Source organism: Podarcis liolepis (genome assembly GCF_965112155.1).
Source record: "Podarcis liolepis genome assembly, chromosome: 4".
NCBI lineage: Eukaryota > Metazoa > Chordata > Lepidosauria > Squamata > Lacertidae > Podarcis > Podarcis liolepis.
This window is the reverse complement of record NC_139558.1, coordinates 95,734,297-95,754,656: the sequence shown is the minus strand read 5'-3', so window position 1 is coordinate 95,754,656 and position 20,360 is coordinate 95,734,297. Positions and strand designations below refer to the sequence as shown.

At 45.9% G+C, this 20,360-nt stretch overlaps 1 protein-coding gene across 16 annotated transcripts in view; it reads right to left on the bottom strand.

The window, feature by feature from the left end:
- TENM4 (teneurin transmembrane protein 4) overlaps positions 1-20,360 on the bottom strand; it is a 1,515,223-nt gene that overhangs the window by 347,320 nt on the left and 1,147,543 nt on the right. For all 16 annotated transcript variants that reach the window (XM_083499088.1, XM_083499080.1, XM_083499085.1 and 13 more), the window contains one exon: positions 19,298-19,570. In XM_083499088.1, the coding sequence (XP_083355214.1) occupies positions 19,298-19,570 (273 nt within the window). The remainder of the gene's footprint in view (positions 1-19,297; positions 19,571-20,360) is intronic.

Below are 20,360 nucleotides of genomic sequence, written 5' to 3'. Positions count from 1 at the left end.
TGATGAGGCCCTAAGCCAGTGTTTTTCAAACTTTTTTGGGCAAAGGCACACTTGTTTCATGAAAAAAATCACGAGGCACACCACCATTAGAAAATATTAAAAAATTTAACTCTGTGCCTATATTGACTATATATAAAGTAATTCTCTTGAATAGGAATCAAATAAACACAAAGAAGCATGGTTTAACATTCAAGAATGGTTTAATATTTTTTTCTTTAATGGCAAACAAAAACGTTGCGGACCGTTCTCTGCTCAGCGGGGATCGATCCGCTGATCCCCGCTGAGCCGGCAGATGACAGCTCCATCTCCGCACTGTGTGTGGAGAGGGAGATGTCAGAGCCCCGCTGCTCTCTTGGGGAATCGGATGAGAGCGGACCGCCTGTCCGCTCTCATCCGATCCCATCCGATCTGATCCCCACCCAGGATGGAGGGGAAATAGGGTGGACACAGTCCAGCGCCTGCCTAGTGGGCGAAAATTTGACTTTTTTTAAAAAAAAAATCTTTCGAATTTTTCAATTTTTCCCACAGCACACCAGGCAACATCTCGCGGCACACTAGTGTGCCGCGGAACAGTGGTTGAAAAACACTGCCCTAAGCTACTGAAGGTAACGGGGCCCTTTATATGTCCAGCTGTCCTTTGTCAACAACAAATTGTGTTGAATATATGCTGTATGGTAATTTATGGACAAACCTAGACAGCATCTTAAAAAGCAGAGACATCACCTTGCCAACAAAGGTCCGTATAGTAAAAGCCATGGTTTTCCCAGTAGTGATGTACGGAAGTGAGAGCTGGACCATAAAGAAGGCTGATCGCTGAAGAATTGATGCTTTTGAATTATGGTGCTGGAGGAGACTCTTGAGAGTCCCATGGACTGCAAGAAGAACAAACCTCTCCATTCTGAAGGAAATCAGCCCTGAGTGCTCACTGGAAGGACAGATTGTGAAGCTGAGGCTCCAATACTTTGTCCACCTCATGAGAAGAGAAGACTCCCTGGAAAAGACCCTGATGTTGGGAAAGATGGAGGGCACAAGGAGAAGGGGACGACAGAGGACGAGATGGTTGGATAGTGTTCTCAAAGCTACCAGCATGAGTTTGACCAAACTGCAGGAGGCAGTGGAAGACAGGAGTGCCTGGCGTGCTCTGGTCCATGGGGTCACGAAGAGTTGGACACGACTGAACAACTAAACAACAACAACAACAATTTATGGACCCAATAGGTATCTAACACCATTTGCACCTGCTGCCATGCAACCAGTCCATGCAGAATGTAGGCACCCTATATATAGAAAGGAGCAAACCAGTGATATTTTTAGGTAGCAGGCTAGCAGGTGGGGCCCACTGCTTACATCATAGAAGCCTACACAACACAAAACACTCTTGCTGTATGTAGGTTTTATTTAACTTGTTTTTAATCTTCTATTTTGGAAATGTACATCCAGTTTTTTCCCCTTTAATTTTTTTTGCGGCCCCCAAGAGAGTGGGGCCCTAAGCTATAGCTTGTTTAGCTTCTACGTAAATCCTGCACTGGATGGGGCAGCCACTTCTGTTGAAACTCTTCTTTTGGGTGAGGAAAAACTCTCAGAATCATTCATTTCCTCCCCAGCTTAGGGTCTCTGTGTCACTTTGGAGACAGAGGTGGACCTTGGCTTTCAGGGAAGACAAAATGCCTCTCTATTCCTATGGAGGAAACTTAATGAAGCATTGCAGAAAAGATAAACAACAGTGAGGACAGAAACCAAGCAGAGTTGCAGGAAGGAAGAAAATACTTTATGTGTTTTAACCATCCTTCACTTTACAACAAAACTTTAGCTTCCCATGTCTGCCCGGATGGAATCTTATCTGGATTAGGGATTTTACGTTAACATAACATACATTATATTAAGGGGAAATGCTTTGCAGAAACACGTATATCAGGCGAAATTGCATACAAAAGGTGCATGGTAGGAGGAATTTGCACTAAAAGGTGGGTTTTCATGAAAACTTCTAAAAAATTTTTTTACAACTCATGTGGAAATGTGGAGAACTGGATTTAGGATTGGAAAAAACTGGGAGAAAATGAAATGAGTGGATTCTCTCATTCCTGATCACATTTTATATCCTAATTTTCTCGCTTCTTGCAGCTCAGTGTGGTGGACTGTTTGAACAAGCGGAGTCTGGTGTCTGCCACAACCTCATTAAACAAACCCTTTGCTCAGAGAGCACATTTTCCTGCACCAAAAAAATACACCACTCCTGCAACTGGAAAGTAAAATATGTTTTGGTTAGCTACTTGATTTTCAACTCTTCTTTTTACATTGATCGTTGTGTTCTGAGAAGGAGTAGAAAAGTGTGTTGCCTAGACATACGTGGGGTGGGTAAGAGAAGCAAAATAAATTTGCAAAATAACTAGAGACATTCCAGCAGAAGGACGCTAAGTAGGTGGGATTGGGTCACAGCGCCTGCACATTCACTCCCTCTCTCTCTTGCAAAAGGCTTGAAAGAGGTAAATCATGCGGGATCAGGATGCAGAGACAATAAGCTGATCCCCTCTTTGTAAGAGGTCTGTGCTTTAAAGTCCCTCGAGAGGCAAAAAGCCCCGCACATTAAGAAAACATCGCGGGCAAAGTCTTCCTTTTAAAAAGAATAAAATAAAATAATCTGTATGAATGGCAGCCCCAAGCAAAATGAAGGGAGCAGCATTCCAGGATATCGGAGATTAGCAGATGTGATGACAAACCAATAATAAATGCGGACCTGCCTGTTTTATGGAGAAGACTTAGGGGATAACAATACGGAGTGTGTGTTCCACGAACCTAGCCCAGATTGTTAAAAGGCTTTGAGAAGCTTCGCTTGTTTTGCTTAGTAATCCCAGAATGGCAGCCCAGGACAAGTTTGGCATCCTGGAATAAAGGTGTGCTGGGTGAAAATAGCTCTTGAGTCACGCACAAGAACAAAAGGAGGGGCGATACTAGGAACATCTGCTTGGAAAGAACGCCTTGGAAAGCAGGTGGATGTGAATGAAAACAAAACAAAAAAACTCCAGAGTTTCCGCACACCATTAATGATGATCCAAAACCAAAAATTCAAGTTGCAAAACATTTCAACGTTGATTTAAACATTACGCAAAAATTACAAAACGCACTCGCATTCTATGCAGTGGGGCTTTTCGACAGACTATAAAATAGGTTAGTTAATTCTCGGTCAACTCTGGAAAGGATTAGCAGTTTCTCTTCTGGTTTACATCTGCTATGCCCAAAACTTTTGGCAACCATTTTACTTTAACTAATGGGGAATTAGTTTGTTTCCAAAGTTTTGCTAGCACAATCTCTGCAGCAGCAAGTTTGGGGGATCCCAACTGATATTATTTAATTATCAATTAATTATACCTGATGGATTCTACTGCAAACTGTAGGGTAGCGCTACGTGCCCCGATAATCATGGTATTAATAGGTTGAATTGCTTGGGGAACTGTCTATTAGGGTTGAAGAGCAGCTGTCAGTAAATCAAGCACTGACATGAAGGTTTCAGCAGCGTCCTCTTCCTCCTAGTCTCCCTTTGAAGCATCTCCTTCTCCATGCGCTCCAGACATTTTGTGAGGAACTGTGTTCAGACCCAGAATCAGCCCGCATTCTGAAGCAAAGAGCACAGATTTGCTTCGTAGCTTGTACAGGCTATGGATCATTAAGCATCAGGTAATGACCGGCCTCTTAACTGCATCCCCTCTCAAATCTATTACAGCTGGTTCCACGCAGCTGTACAGTACAGCACTTTCAAACAATCCCATTGCAAGGAACTGTTACCGAATGATTTATTCGAGCGGCAGCCGTCGCCTTCGCAGGGATCATTTATTAATTAACAATCACTAACTAGATGGTGCTTGCTGGTTCTTTTTTTATAAAACAACGACAACAAATCCCTTTAAAGTGGAAGCAGAGATGCGGCCATTTTGCCTCTTCAACCCAAGAATGGCATCGGAGATTCGGGTGGTTGTTTGCCCAGGCGGGCGCATCATGTTGCCCATGAGAGCTGCAAAACAACCAGACTGTACAAAGGTGATGGGATAAAATCAGGCCAAATCTTTATTGATAGCAGCGGGCAGGGCAAGGGTTGGCATGGCATTGGGTCCCCGGATCAGTTCATCATTCCACAAGCCCCATGTTGATGGAATGGATCTGCTGGGTTTAGACCTCTCCAAACCTGTATGACATGAATCAGCCAGTGTTGAGCTTTGCCGTGGTGCAAGCCAAGCCAGCAAGGTCTCCCTAGGACACCAGGGTATGGATTCCAACCAGGCAGATACAGAACCCATGCTTGGGTTTGTCTGGGTCAGTCCTTCCCTCAGGCCCCTTATGACTCCCCCTACACTATAAGGGACGCGGGTGGCGGTGGGGTCTAAACCACTGAGCCTCTCGGGCTTGCTGATCAGAAGGTCGGTGGTTCAAATCCCCGCGACGGGGTGAGCTCCTGTTGCTCTGTCCCAGCTCCTGCTAACCTAGCAGTTCGTAAGCACGCCAGTGCAAGTAGATAAATAGGTACCACTGTGGCGGGAAGGTAAATAGCGTTTCCGTGCGTTCTGGCTTCCATCACAGTGTTCTGTTGCACCAGCAGCAGTTTAGTCCTGCTGGCCACATGACCTGGAAAGCTGTCTGTGGACAAACGCCGGCTCCCTCGGCCTGAAAAGCAAGGTGAGCGCCGCAACCCCATAGTCACCTTTGACTGGACTTAACCGTCCAGGGGTCCTTTACCTTTTTTAAAAACCTTTTACCTGTGCTATGTTGATCCTGCCCAATGCCAATTCCACCCTCATACAACCAATGTTATCCTGCCTAACAAAGGAAAGCCGTAATTTCAGTGAGGGAAAGGCCAAAAAAACCAAACACACACACACACACACACACACACAACCAACCAAGTGCCAATCAAATTGAGAGAAAAATAATAATTTCCGGCCCTGTCAACTAGCAACCCCAAATTGCTCTAACCCGAAGGTTGGCGGGTGGGAAGCTCTCAAAACAAAATGGCTGTGAGCTCCAGGGGAATCAGCCTTATATAGGCTTTCCCCTCCTTTCTGCAGCAAGGGCTCATGGGACAGCTTTTTCCCAGGAGCCCATCACACATAGAAGATACTGGGGAAAACCTTGCCTAGTATTTTGCTGCAATCCATGGACCACAGCACCACTGGGCAAAGGCATCCTATGCTTATTGGGCACGGAATGGGGCTTAGAATGTAAGCAGAACTGCTTAAACTGGATCAGTCTTCAGATTCATCAAGCACACCCTTGCTGCTTCCAGATTTTTTCGCCATCATCACATCTATACCCCCACCCATCTGGCTGGGCTGCCCCAGCCACTCTTTCTGGGCTGCCCCAGCCACTCTTTCTGGGCTGTAGATGCATGTTGATTTGTGTAATGGGAATTGGGGTTGCTCGTGCGTAAAGGATGCTGAAGCTCTAGGCAACGTTGCCTGGCTAAACCTTTCCCTGGCTGGACAGCCCTTTCTCCATGGCAGTGTCAGTCACTGGCAGAATCTGTCAGTGGGCGTTTCCTGAACTTCTTCCAACATAAAAATTCCTTGACGCCCAGTCTCCGCCTAGCCTCCCTGCGCGGAAGCTTTCTGCGCAGAGTAGGCATAGCCAGCGGAGGTCCTGGACTCTCCCCGCTGGTCTCTGTGGAAGAGTCTTGGAGCCCTCTCTCCGAAGTCCTTCCCTGATCCCCTGGTCACTGACGACAAGTTATTTGTTGAACTTCATAGCTGAAGCTGGATGTCCCCAGTCAAAATACAACCATGTGTTTACTACAGGACATTGTTTCTTTCATGCAAAGGACTGCAGTGGGTGCAAAGGATTAAAGTCTCCTTATCTAGGTCTGAGTCTGGAAAAGAGAATCCTTGCACAACTGTTTGCTCAAAACACACACAAACATTTACTAACTGCATGGAAGTTCTGACATGGTTAAGGTTACCATTTTGTTTAAACCGTTCTTCAGTTTTCAAGCACTTGCTCATTTAAGGAACAGCTTCAATTTTTCATCTGCTGCCAATTAGTTTTTTTTTCTTTCTTTCAGAAATGACCATATTAGCAATTCATCCAGCATCAGAGTTTTTGTTTTGTTTTAGCTGTTGACTTTAAATAACCTACGGGCAAAGCGGGGTGGAAAAGAATGAAAATATGTTGCAGGTGAGATAAGACCGCTGTAACACTCACTGCACAACATCACTTGGCTCTCACCAAGAGAAAAAAAAGACAGCTGGATGAACCCCTTGAAATTGTCAAGCTGAAAAACAGCGCTGCCCGCACACAGTTTGTGCTTGACGTGGGGACGAAAAAGCTGGACGAAAAGATACAGGGCACTTTCCCCAACCTGATGCCCTCCAGATGTTCATAGAATTGTAGAATTGGAAGAGATCCCAAGAAACGCAGGAATTTCAACTAAAGCATTCATGACAGATTTTGTTGGACTACAACTCCCATCACCTCTGACTGTTAAGCCATGCTGATGGGCCGAATGGGCGTTGTAGTCTGAAGCATCTGGAGGACACGACATTGGCTCCTCCTCTCAAACCAAGGGGGCTGCCATCTTTGCTAGTGGGCCACATGTCGAAAACAAGATGTTTCTTGACAGTGCAAGATCAAAGAATAGGCAAGATGTCATCTCATGGTTTCATGGCAGATCCAGTTCCTGGAAGAGAGAGTGTGTGCAGTTCAATGGCTATTGTCAGGGAACTGCCATCGGAGCCAGAGGGAGAGGGAGGGCTCCAGAGGGGTTCCGGAGAGCGTCCCGGGAGGGAGAGAAGCAGCACATCCTCTGGGGAAGGAACTCAGCGTAGCACCAGTGGAGAAGGGGGGCAGATGGGGGAATCAGCGAGGTGGCTCCATGACTCCTCACCGGGAACCAGTGGGTAGAGCACGGGTCCTCCGCTGTCCACACCCTCCCTGCGCAGAAGGCTTCCGCGCAGGGAGTCTAGGTGGAGACTAGGCGTCAAAGAGCTTCTTTGCTGGAAGAAGTTCAAGAAACGCCCACTGACGGATTCTGCCAGCGATTGAGACAGCCACGGGTGAGTGACTGTCCGGACAGAAAGGCAGGCAACCCAGCCAGGTGTGGTGCCGATTTACGCACGAGCAACCCCTAGAACCATTACAGCTATCATTAGAGCAAAAGCATGGTCCTGTGTGATTTCCAAGATGATACCCACAGTTTGTATCTAAGGAGCTGGATGTGGGGTTGCCCACATGGAAGAGGTGAAGGCCATTGTGGTTAAGCCACTTTGAAGATCTTTCCTTACTATTTCTGTCTCCAGAAAGAAAGAAAGAAAACTTCACCTGAACGGCGTTCATTGTAGTGGGTTTGGGGGGAAATTAAAATTACAGGCCTGAAACTCAGACCAGCTTGTCCAAAAGAAAACAACGTCTTCTGTGAAGGATGAGAAACCTGGGCTGAATTTAGACCAAAGCTCCCTCTGCCCATATTTGTGGCTTTGGGTGCAAAAGCCAGCCTGGCTGTCACATGGTTTCAACTAGGGGTGGTTTAACCTCAAATTCCAAATTGAACCTGTCAAACAAGGAATGAGTTCACAAACCCTGTAATTGCCAGATCCACAGCTGGTAAAAATTGAGCAGCCTCATGGGAATTTCAAGGGCAAGTCCATTTAAAAAAAAAAAGGAGAAAGGGAAAGAGATGGAGACTTGTTTTCCATCATCCAATTATTTATACCACTGTTTTTAAAGTAACCCCTATTAAGTGTTCCTTGATGAGGCAGAAACGGTGGGCTTTCCTGAACGACATTTCGAACAATCCGAATATTGTTCGATCTAAAGTTAAGAATGAGTAGATTCCATTGTTTTCATTGGGAATGCTTCACTTAGTCTCTTCCACTGAAATCAGGGAGACTTACAATATGTCCCTGATGTTGGTTAGCATCTAAAACACCTTAAGTTATGCTTCAGCTTTTGAGATTCTAAAACAATGAGCAATTCACTTTTCCACCAAATGGTTTATAACTCAAAGGCCATCCTATAAAGCAAAAGTATCCCACAGGGTTCCCTTCAGATTTGGTTGGCCTACAACTACCACCTTGCCAACAAAGGTCCATATAGTAAAAGCTATGGTTTTCCCAGTAGTGATGTATGGAAGTGAGAGCTGGACCATAAAGAAGGCTGATCGCTGAAGAATTGATGCTTATGAATTATGGTGCTGGAGGAGACTCTTGAGAGTCCCAGGGACTGCAAGAGATCAAACCTATCCATTCTGAAGGAAATCAGCCTTGAGTGCTCACTGGAAGGACAGATCCTGAAGCTGAGGCTCCAATACTTTGGCCACCTCATGAGAAGAGAAGACTCCCTGGAAAAGACCCTGATGTTGGGAAAGATGGAGGCCACAAGGAGAAGGGGACCACAGAGGATGAGATTGTTGGACAGTGTTCTCGAAGCTACCAGCATGAGTTTGACCAAACTGTGGGAGGCAGTGGAAGACAGAAGTGCCTGGCGTGCTCTGGTCCACGGGGTCACAAAGAGTCAGACACGACTAAATGACTAAACAACAACAACAACTACCACTGGCCATGTTTGAAGGGCTGATGGGAGTTTGAATACCCCTGCTATAAAGGAAGCTCACCTATAGAAGCTTGGGAAGGGAGACCATCAGTGGCAGGAGCGCCGTCGCAGGAAGTAGGCCAGCAGCTTGTCCAAGGTCGCGAAAGAAACATGTTGCAAAAATAAAGATTGCCCTCAGGACTCCAAAGATCTCAACCATAAAAGCCATGCTTCCCTCCCACATGTCAAATAACTTTTCTGCCCATCCTTTTATTGCTTCTCAGGTAATGTTTATTGCTCGGAAAGTAACTAATCATTGGTTGATGGGAGCTTGGATGCAATTAAAAGGATACCCTTTGCCTCTTAAAATGCAAAACATTTCTGAGCGTCATAATCATCTAGGTTTTATAACTCGGCTTTATTACTTTCCAAATATACAATGCTCATAAAAAAAAGAAAGTAATTGGCTCTTTACAATAATGCTGCCTCCTAATGTTTGCTAGCAACACTGGATGATCAGCCATATCACACAGGTATTACGTCCTAAATTGTTTTGCTTCCTATCCCCAGCATTGAAAGTTTTGAGGGCAATTGTTTTGCATAAAGATATTAAAAGCTGATGCAACAGAAGGAAACTATAGATCAGGAAAATGGGAGGTAACAATACCAGCCAAAGGTCATAGTAGAAAGCATCACTGAATACGAGTTAAGAAGATCAACATATCAGTTCAAGAGCTGTGACTGCAGTTCTTTTTTCCCTTGTGATGCAAGCCTAATTCACATCCAGCATCTCAGTTTACATAAAACACTATGAAGAGGGATAGCAAATCATCTAGGCTAATGAGAGGAGGGACAAGCCTAGACGATGATCCAGTGATCAGCCGCCAGTCTTGTCCCTCCCCTTATGAGTGAAGATGGCTGCCTGCTTCTTAAAAACACAAAGCAAAACCCTGTTACATAGGTCACTGCCAGACTCGATGGTATTCAAACTATGCAGTTATAGCTGATTAGGAGAGCAGTGGCGAAAATGCCTGGGGAAATTTTGGGATAACACTTGCTTCGACGCAACATCAGCTAACCTCCTTGCAAGCACATTAGAACGAATGCTCCTTAGATAGCCAACGTTGCGTAAACTCTTCGTAATTCAGGATGTGAGCTCACTAAATCGGTCCCCTGCAATTGCCTGTAGACTTCTATGAGCATATGCCCTTAGCTCTGTAAAGGTAAAGGGACCCCTGACCATTAGGTCCAGTCGTGACCGACTCTGGGGTTGCAGCGCTCATCTCACTTTATTGGCCAAGGGAGCCGGCGTACAGCTTCCGGGTCATGTGACCAGCATGACTAAGCCGCTTCTGGTGAACCAGAGCAGTGCACGGAAACGCCGTTTACCTTCTCGCCAGAGCGGTACCTATTTATCTACTTGCACTTTGATGTGCTTTCGAACTGCTAGGTTGGCAGGAGCAGGGACCGAGCAACCCCATCATGGGGATTTGAACTGCCAACCTTCTGATTGGCAAGTCCTAGGCTCTGTGGTTTAACCCACAGCGCCAACATAGCTGGCATTTAAAGCAAAGTTAATAGGTGAAAATATTTTGTAAATTTCCTTGCAATCTTTGGATGAGGGTGGTATATAAATTTAATAACTGACTAGTTAACAAAATGATACAGCTGGGAAGAAAGGAGGAGAGGTGAGAAATCACAGAAACGTTAGCCAATAGGTGTCTAATAAAAAGGGGATCTTCCTCATCCAAGTCCTAACACACTGAAAAACAGCAAGGTTTTGTTGCTGAATGGAAAGGGTCAATATCCAGGTAGGCCTGGATAGATATCAATATATCACCCAGGACCAGTATGAGGGACAGACTGCGATTACAGTTTCACTCAGTGGTATATTGCTGGTGAAACCACCCCCTTCTGAGTCCCTCCACTACCAGCGCCAAGGGAGAAACAAGTTGCAGCTGGGTGCTGGAGGCACCATCAGAAAGTTCTTCCTGATGTTGAGTCAGAATCTTATTTCAAGTGACTTGAAGCCATTGGTTTGAGTCCTGCCTTCCAGAGCAGGAGAAAACAAGCTTGCTCCATTCCCCACATGACAGCCCTTGAGATATTTGAAGATGGCTATCATATCTCCTCTCAGCCTCCTCTTTTCCAGGCTAAACATACCCAGCTCCTTCAACCGTTCCTCATAAGGCTTGGCTTCTAGACCCTTGAAGGGAGTAGGGAGTCTTCCAAAATCTGAAGGTCTACAGGTCCCCCATTACTGATGAAGAGTTCCTAGGAATCTGTTGTTCCACATATAACAAACACAAGTTGCATGCCACACTCGTGCGCCAGTTCTTTGGTTTGGTCTACAGGTCATCTCCTTCAATTTCCTGATGAAACAGGATTCTGCCTGGTATATTAATATGCACTACCAGCAGACGTCTTCCAAATGAGCTCCAGCATGAGTTCCTCTGATTTGCCACAGAGATAAGTGTGAAGGTTGCATCAAAGGTCAATGACAGTCCCTGTTTATTGGCCAACTCTCCGGTCTGGAGCCACTGTTATTGAGCATGTCTACGAAATCACCTCGGAACGAGGTAGGGCTTAATCGATAAACGACAGCGCCTTGTGCATATTGATAAGCAGAGGAGCCTAGGGAGAAGTGCGGAACTGCAGGGAAGTAGCAAAACAGAGACTAGCAGTGCCATTGAAGTAAATATCCAGGCAAAGATTTGGGGGGAGCAGCTATCCCTTACCCTCACACTTACAGCCATTTCTTAAAGGAACGTCACACCCCAAGACCCACCTGCTGGAAATGGTTGCTCCAAACACCTGTTTGGGTTGCTTCTGAAATTGGGCTGGCCTAGATGGGGAAATTATCCAGTATCAATCCCAGTGTCAGGCTTCAACGAATCCGATCCCTCCCACGGTGGCAGCCAAGGAGCAGATAAACAAGAAGAGTTCTTACTAAGTCATTTATTCAATATTCACAGAGAGAAACAAAGGAATGTAGTCTCTCTTAGAATACAGTGGGTATAGGGCGGTATAATAATAATAATAATAATAATAATAATAATAATAATAATATAAATAAATAATTCCTCAACTTTCTAAGCATCTGGGTAGGCCAGTCTTTACAATAATGTTTTCAGCAAGCACTGGAAAGAGTACAGCAATAGCGCCTGACTGGGCTCAAGAGTCAAGGAGTTCCAAAGGTGCTGGCACACTGAACAATCAAGTTTTTAAAAATGCAGAGCAAGCAATATGTAGCATCTGTAATAGTGCCACATGCATGGAAGCCAACACATAAGGGCTGAGGGGGTCTTTGCCGCACCCAATAAAATATCTGAGGGCTCAGGCCTCCCCAAAGTTGATGGGCATTGCCATTAAAATGGTGTGTGTGTGTATGCTGTGCCATATGATCGATTATGTGGGGCATGGCTTACGTTCTCCCTCCCACCACAACATTTTATTCAAGTTGGCACCCTTGGCCACATGTGCATCAATCATTTTAGCTTTCATTTCCCTTTAGCTTCATATTGCTTTTAAAATTTTTTGCATTATATTCTAAGTCACTTTCAGTTGGCAAATCATAAAAATCTACTCACAAGAAATAAATAAAAAATATCTCGTGGCTTCTATTTTAGCGGATGTTCAAACCCTTCAGCATCTCACCAGATCTATGACCAAAATCTTGAAGGCAGTGATGACAATGATGTATAGATGGTATATTACACCTGTCAAGTTAGCGAAAATGTATAAAGTCAGTAATAAATGTTGGAAATGTAAGGAAAAAGAGGGAACATTTTATCACATGTGGTGGGAATGTAAAAAGGTGAAATGCTTCTGGGAGATGATATATAATGAGATGAAAAAAATGTTGACATATACATTTATAAAGAAACCAGAAGCGTTTTTACTGGGCATTGTTGGGAGTGATATAAATAGAAAGGAATGTAAGCTCTTTTTATATGCAATAACAGCAGCAAGAATATCATTGGCCCAAAAATGGAAGCAAGAAGAATTACCGACGATTGAAGAATGGAGGATGAAGTTAATGGACTATGCAGAACTAGATAAACTAACAGGAAGGAATCGAAACCGGCAGGACCAGAAATTCACGGAAGACTGGAGCAAATTTACGGACTATTTGAAAAGTATTTGTGAAGATCAGACGACGTTTGTAGGTTTGCAAGATGTTTTGTGAGGAGTATTATTGGAAATATTGCAAAAATGGAGAAGGGGACGGATGATTTCTTAAGAGATGTAAAGGCAATATAAAGTTAAGAAATGCATAAGAAGTGGTTAAAATGGTGGATCATCAAGGTGCTGATGGAAGTCTAAGAAGATTGTATAAGTGATAAGTTTTGTGGTACATTTTATAATTTATATGTTAAAATCAATAAAAATTATTTTTTTAAAAAACAACAAAATCTTGAAGGCAGGACAGACAAGAGTCAGTCTTGTCTTTGCACAGAGTCAGAGTAATGGGCTCATCCATGGTTTGAAAATCAGGAGAGGGAGAGAGAGAGAGAGGGAGGGATACAATTCTATCTAGCGTGTGCACATGTGCATGGAAGTATGTGCAGATATAAGTTCCTGGCCTGTGAAACAAGAGATGCTTGAAAGCAGATGGCCCTGGGTAGAAAACCATGCTCAGGTTTATGTCTGAGAACAGACTAACAGATGTGCCACATTATCCCAGCCTTTTAAGAAGATGTATGCTTTTGGTGCCATTCTGGTTTTCTTAAGGCTAATGAACTATCTTTCGGAGGAACCATATGTCCATGGACACCCTGGCCAAAATTGCAACGATTATGATAGTACTCCTCTCTACCCCGTTAACTCGAGAGACCTTAATTGCGTTGTCATGACATTTGCCACGCAATCCCAAAGAGAGAGAGGCGCTTGTGTATTGAACTGTGATCAAGTGGGGAACAGTCTTCCCAAACATGAAGGGAATCTGATATAGTTGTGCCATCCGACAGCAGGTTTCTTCATAGAAGTCGTGGCATTTATTTACTTATTTTTCACCACTCCGAACGTGCGGATAGAAGCCCTTGGCTCCATCTCGTGCTCTGTTGTGCCTACTGTTTAAATATTTTCATGTAATACTGAGATGTTGCAGTTGGGCTCGCTAACTACTTGGCTGAAACTGTCAACCATAGAATCACAGAATTACAGTGGTACCTCGGGTTACAGACGCTTCAGGTTACAGACACTTCAGGTTACAGACTCCGCTAACCCAGAAATAGTACCTTGGGTTAAGAACTTTGCTTCAGGATGAGAACAGAAATTGTGTGGCGGCAGTGGGAGGCCCCATAAGTTAAAGTGGTACCTCAGGTTAAGAACAGTTTCAGGTTAAGAACAGACCTCCAGAATGAATTAAGTTCTTAACACGAGGTGCCACTGTATAGAGCTGGAAGAGATCTTAAGGGTCCCTGCGATGCAGGAATCTCAACTAGATCATACATGAGAGACGCTTAAAAACCATCAAGGAAGGAGAGTCTACCACCTCTTGTGGGAGTCCACTCCACTGTCACTTGAACTTAGGACACAAGGGAGAAATGTGCTAGGAGGAAGGCATGCTTGGCAAATCTACACCGTGTTCAACTCCAGCCCAGAAACCAATGTCCCCACTGTGGAAGGACATGTGGATCCAGGCTTGGCCTCCACAGTCACTTACGGACTCACTGTTAAGACCGTGTTCATGGAAGACAATCTTACTTGGCTACGAGTGATCGCCAAAGAAGAAGAAGAAGACGACTGTCAGAAATGTCTTCTTGATGTTGAGTCAGGACCTCCGACTCAAGCCATCCTCCATGTGTCAGCCCTTCAGATTTTGGAGGTGGAGAACCTATCTTCTCTCAGTCTCTTCTTTCCCAGGCTAAACACCTGCAAATCCCTCAACCGTTCCTCCTATGAGGTTTTTAAGCCCTCCGCTTACTGGCCTCTGGTAAGGTCATGGGAGGGATCTGGAAGGCCTTGAGAGGCTCTTGAGATCTTTGCCTTCTCCCTGCATCAGCTATGGACAGGTAGGGATGGGCCCAGGGGGGCAATTAGAGAGGTCTTTCTGACATTACGCAATTTTGCCTTTCTGTGTGGACCTCTGGACCGCAACTCCTGCGTAAGTTTCAGGTCTACTGTAGTACACTGCCATCATGATTAATGGTCATTGATAGTCTTATGTTCCATGAGTAAGGTAAAGGTAAAGGGACCCCTGACCATTAGGTCCAGTCGTGGCTGACTCTGGGGTTGCGGTGCTCATCTCGCTTTATTGGCCAAGGGAGCCAGTGTACAGCTTCCGGGTCATGTGGCCAGCATGACTAAGCCGCTTCTGGCGAACCAGAACAGCACACGAAAAGGCCGTTTACCTTCCCACCGGAGTGGTACCTATTTATCTACTTGCACTTTGACATGCTTTTGAACTGCTAGTTCATGGGGTTTTTTGGATCTGGAAACACCAAGGATTGCCGTTGGGACTTTCTTCCTCCAGAGTAGATACTTCAACCCCAAAGACACCTCAGACAGAAGAGTTTTTGATGGGATCCGTTCCCGCATTTGGTTGCCAGTCAACTATTGAGTGATCAGGCGTCGTACATGCATGTTTGAGCCATCCCTAAGGCTTGCAAACAAATGGGAAGGGCCGTGACTTTGTGAAACAGAGGAACACCAATCCCAACCTTTCCCTTTAAGAAACAACTCTCTTCCAAAGCACCAAGCAATAAAACTATGCAGAAGGCTCTGGGTGTATAGACATCAGAATTCAATACTGATTATTTATTTTGCATAACTAATAAGGAAACATAACAAAAGTTGCTGATGTTAACATGCAGTGGGAGAAAAAATGGGCTTTAATGGCCCCCATAAACTCTGATATTGATGGCAGCTTTATAAAACTCCGCATTGACTACAGCTAAAGGCTATACGTTCTATCAATACGGTCAGCAATTAATATTGACCGATAAAATGCATCCGGTAAGCTCACTCATTCCTTGAGTCGCTTTGAGCTTACTTTCAGCATAATTTTCACATCTGAGGAAATATTTTCCCTGTAAAATCCTCAAAGTCATTTTGCGAGCAGCTCTTGGGATCCGCAGTAAGGATCCTTAGCTGTGAGGAAGCTTCTGCTTCCTTTTTGTTTCCCTGATCCCTTCCTCTCTGGCCCACCTGTAGATCAGCACCTCTGAATTGCTTCTTGATTCATCCTCGGACTCGCATGCCATATTGGAGGAGAGAGAGGGGTGTTTGTGTGTGCAGACATTAGTTTTGTGTGCAAAGATAACATATTTGTAATGTGTATCTGAAGAAGTGTGCATGCACACGAAAGCTCATACCAAGAACTAACTTAGTTGGTCTTTAAGGTGCTACTGGAAGGAATTTTTTTATATTTGTAATGGGAATTGGGGGTTGCTCGTGCGTAAGTTGCCGCCACTCTCGGTGAGGTTGCCTGGATAAACCTTTCCCTGGCTGGACAGTCCTGATTCCGCGTCTGTCTCAGTCACTGGCAGAATCCGTCAGTGGGCGTTTCCTGAACTTCTTCCAACATAAAAGTTCCTTGACGGATAGTCTCCGCCTAGCCTCCCTGCGCGGAAGTCTTCTGTGCAGGGTGGGTGTGGGCAGTGGAGGACCAATGCTCTCCCCGCTGGTCTCTGGCGAAGAGTCCTGGAGCCATCCCTCCGAAGCCCGCCTCTGCCCGCCTTTCTCCCTGGTGTAACGCTGATTTCCTTCCCTGGTCACTGAGTCCCCTCTTTTCCTGCTGGGACCTTCTCCGGCATCGCTCGGGAGCCCTTCCTCCACTCCTGACTGCGATGGCAGTTCCCTGACAATATTCATTCATCTGCTTGTTTCACTCTTGCTTTGGATCCAGTCCACCACTAGTATCTTTGCATGGAGGGTGTTTAATAATAATAATAATAATAATAATAATAATAATAATAATAATAATAATTTAATTTGTTATATGCCGCTCATCTGACTGGGTTGCCCCAGCCACTCTGGGCAGCTCCCAACAAAATATTAAAAACACATTAGGCGAACTAATGCCAGTGTACTGGTAGAAGCAAAGATCACCAGTGTCGAAGCGATGCTTCTTCAACATCAACTTCGTTGGACTGGTCATGTTGTGAGGATGCCTGATGATCGTCTTCCAAAGCAACTACTCTATTCCGAACTTAAAAATGGAAAGCGTGATGCTGGTGGTCAACAAGAGGTTTAAAGGCTCTCTCAAGGCAATTTTTTTAAAAATGTAGTATAAACAGCAACAATTGGGAAACACTGGCCTGCAAGTGCTCCAATTGGAGAACAGCCTTTACCAAAGGTGTTATTGGTTTTGAAGACGCTCAAACTCAGGACGCAAGGGAGAAATGCGCTAAGAGGAAGGCACACTTGGTAAACCCTCACCATGATCAACTTCTGCCCAGAAACTTATGTCCCCACTGTGGAAGGACGTGTGGATCCAGAATTGGCCTCCACAGTCACTTACAGACTCACTTTAAAAACCATGTTCATGGAAGACAATCTTACTCGGCTATGAGTGATCGCCAAAGATTAAAAGCACAGTAAGACATCAACCAGTACAAACTTTCCTGAATAATAATCATAATAACATGTGGCCCCAGAAGATCACCGAGAAGGGAATGTGACCTCTGGCTGAAAAGGGTCTCCCACCCCTGTTCCACAGATAGTAGTTTGTTTGCTTGTTTGAAACACACCCTCACATGACATCTTTGTTGTGACGGAACAGAACCTTAATAGGCCTCAGTCTCTGAAATTAAAACAGAAAACGAGGGGGCAGCATGTGAGGAATCAGTGTTGCATGTCTCCGTATACAAAAAGCAACCCTCCCAAAAAACCCCACCAGTTTTACTTAAAATCACCATATGCTACCCAGTCCGACTGTGGAAAGCAGCAGCAGGGAGAGAACCACTTCACTTATTCCATGCGAGCGCTCAGAACAAAATCCCATTCCCCTCCGTGGCCAAGACGCCTGCTCTATATTAAGAAACTGGCAATGGAGCAGTTCAATTAAAGGTGTAAAAAGGAGCACGAACATCACTTGCAATGCCTGCTGCTGCTTCGGGGTGTGCTCTGCTTCCCATCTGCCCACCCTTCCTTCCCGCTTTAAACACGCCGTGGTCAAGCTGCAATTGCGTACTGCGGCACACTCTTCCTCACAGAACTGTTGACCTCGAAATGTGCATTCCGTCACCAACCCTGCAACTGGGAGACATCTCCGCGGCCGGGGAGACAAAACCGAGGAGGTGAAAGAAGAAGGGGAAACACCCTGTGACCTTCAAGTTTCCGTAAAAGACAAGTTTCTAAAAATACGCCTTTTCTTTTCCCTCCTCACAGAGAGAGAAGCCGGGGTTATTTACATAAGTGGCGGGAGTCAGCGGAGATAGGCTTGGAAATGATCTGCTAGGATATCAGTTCGAGAGATAAGGAAAGCAGGGCGGAAAGAGAGAGGAGAAAATGCGTGATAGGGTGAAATTTCAAATGCAGGAGTTTGGGTGGCTGAATGGGCCCTGCAAAGAGCTCAGGGGCTGCTGAACTACCGCCGCTTTTCCACGACAAGCAAAACGGGAGCCTTTTCCGTAGCACAACGCCGACGACCATTTTGTACAAGAGGCCATGCCAGTGAAGTACAAAAAGAATCCTATTCTGCCCCAATTTCTCCTCCGCCATTCCTCATAACCAAATCAAACACCCCAGAGCTGCTGGAGAACCCTTTGTCCCCACCCAGACGTGGATAGACTACAACTCCCATCGTGCCTGGCCAGAAAATGGTGCTCCCTGCCTCCTCCTCCTTAAGGGTCCTGCTTCATCCTCCTCTGCTAATACCTGAAGAGGCACAGGTGGCTTCACACTTCCCAGGCAGTGACCATGGGTGACAGTGGGGTGTGGTCAGTGGACTAGGGGGGCTGGGCTAGTCCCCTAAATGTTCCCCCAGCACCTCCTTTCCAAAGTCCAGGAAGCTTCTGCCTAGCTTAGGGAAGTGTTAGAATATTCCATTCCACCTTAAGTACAGGCATGACTGTTGTGTGTCACATGCCTGTTTACATTCCAGCACAGCTTGCTGGCAACTTCCATTTGTGTATAGCTTTTGCTTATGCTGCTTGCTTGGACCCGAAAGGGAGAAGACATGTTTTTCCTCTTGTCCTGATGTATGCTAAATAAACTGCCTGTAAATATGCTTCACACAGCCTCTCCTTGCCACTTCTGTTGTGCATTTACTCTGCTGAGTTGCATGCCCAGCTTCTGAAGCTCTGGGTCGCAGATTCATGCTGCACCAAGGACTGGAGTTCGACTGGTGGGCTGGAGCCAGCTGGGGGCTTGCCAATTGCCCCCGATTCCTTAGCAGCATCCCAACAGGAAGAAGGTGCTATGCTCACATGTGCAATGTCTCTCACACACAACATTGAACCCCGCGCCCGTCTCACTTGTAAGCTGGCACCTCTGGCCCTAACTGTTCCCCTATGAAAATTTTTACCGCACGCCACTGATGGGCGACAAGCTCAGAAGGTAGTAAACAGTGTGCTCCCCAGAGGTGAACACGCCTCCCAGCTGTCTGCAGCCTGAAGCGACTGCCCCACAGAGGCTAATGGCTGAGCCGGCCCATTCTATGGGCTGGGGCTGATGGAGGCAGGCTAACAACATCCAGAGGACCCTAATAATTGTCCACCACAAGTCTAGAAGACAAAAACCAAGACTGGGACACAAAACAACAGGATGGAAGACAAACAGATGGACAGAAGAGTAAGTAGCAGAACAGAAGCACCGGTATCTCCCTGGCGGTCTCTCTTACCAGTTTCGGTGTTATCGTGTTCCGTATCGGTGAGGGTGAGGTTGGAGTTGGCTCGACTGGACAAGCAGGAGCTGCGGCCCGACTTGGGGTTGCGCCCCCACAGCCTCACGGGGTGCTCCGGAGACATGACTGCGTCGGCTTCCGTGTCGGCGTCCGAGCCGGCGCTGATGGAGTAGCCACAGTGGGGCAGCCCTATATCTGTCCGGTACAGAGTCCCATGCGGCGGAGGCGATACGTCTTCGAGGCCCAGCTCTCGCAAGGAAAAGTTGGCTCCTGGGGCAGAAATGGAGGAGAGGGTTGGGAAAGAAGAAGAGAGCAGAACATTGTGGGATGTCCGTCTAACAAGGGATAATGAAGACGTTTACCAGCAGATGTTATGTTACATTGTGTGGACCTTCCATTGGAGATGTATCAGCGTTAGGGAACCTGTGGCCCACCATATGTTGCCAGAATCCAGACCTCATCAGTCCCTGCCAACATGGCCGACAGCCAGGGATTATGGGAGTTTTAGCCCAGCAACATGCTGGTTCTCCAACCCAGGGTGAGAGGTGAACAAGAATTTGAACATTGCGTCTCTGGTCCAAGCACAACGCTCTTGCCTACTCCAATTCAATTGATATGCTGGCTTAAAAATAAGTGTGCAGTGTGAGTCATACGGTTGTGCTCTCCAATTCCACCCACGCAATTGTGTGCGTGGATTTGAACTTTAGTTGGTGGGGAGAAGCAGCAGTACTTGCACCCTCTGGTCTGTCCTTCAGCCTCCGAAAGGTTGGAACAGACCTTGCTCACGTACAAATGTCTGTCTGCATTATCATGAAACCTGCATTTTGCAAGGTTCTCAGCTGTGCATAGTCGCATGTGTGCAGGGTGCGTACAGCTGCACATGTGCCGACTCTCTTTCAAGATCCTGATGTGGAATTTGGGGGGCTAGTTAGCCCGGGAAAGCCCACCCTGCAGGGCTATGGTCACACTATGCCAGAACATCATTCCAAGTCCAGTGTGTAACACACTTTCTGTATCACACAAAATGAGTCTGTTTGGAACCCCAAGGTCATCCGCTCAG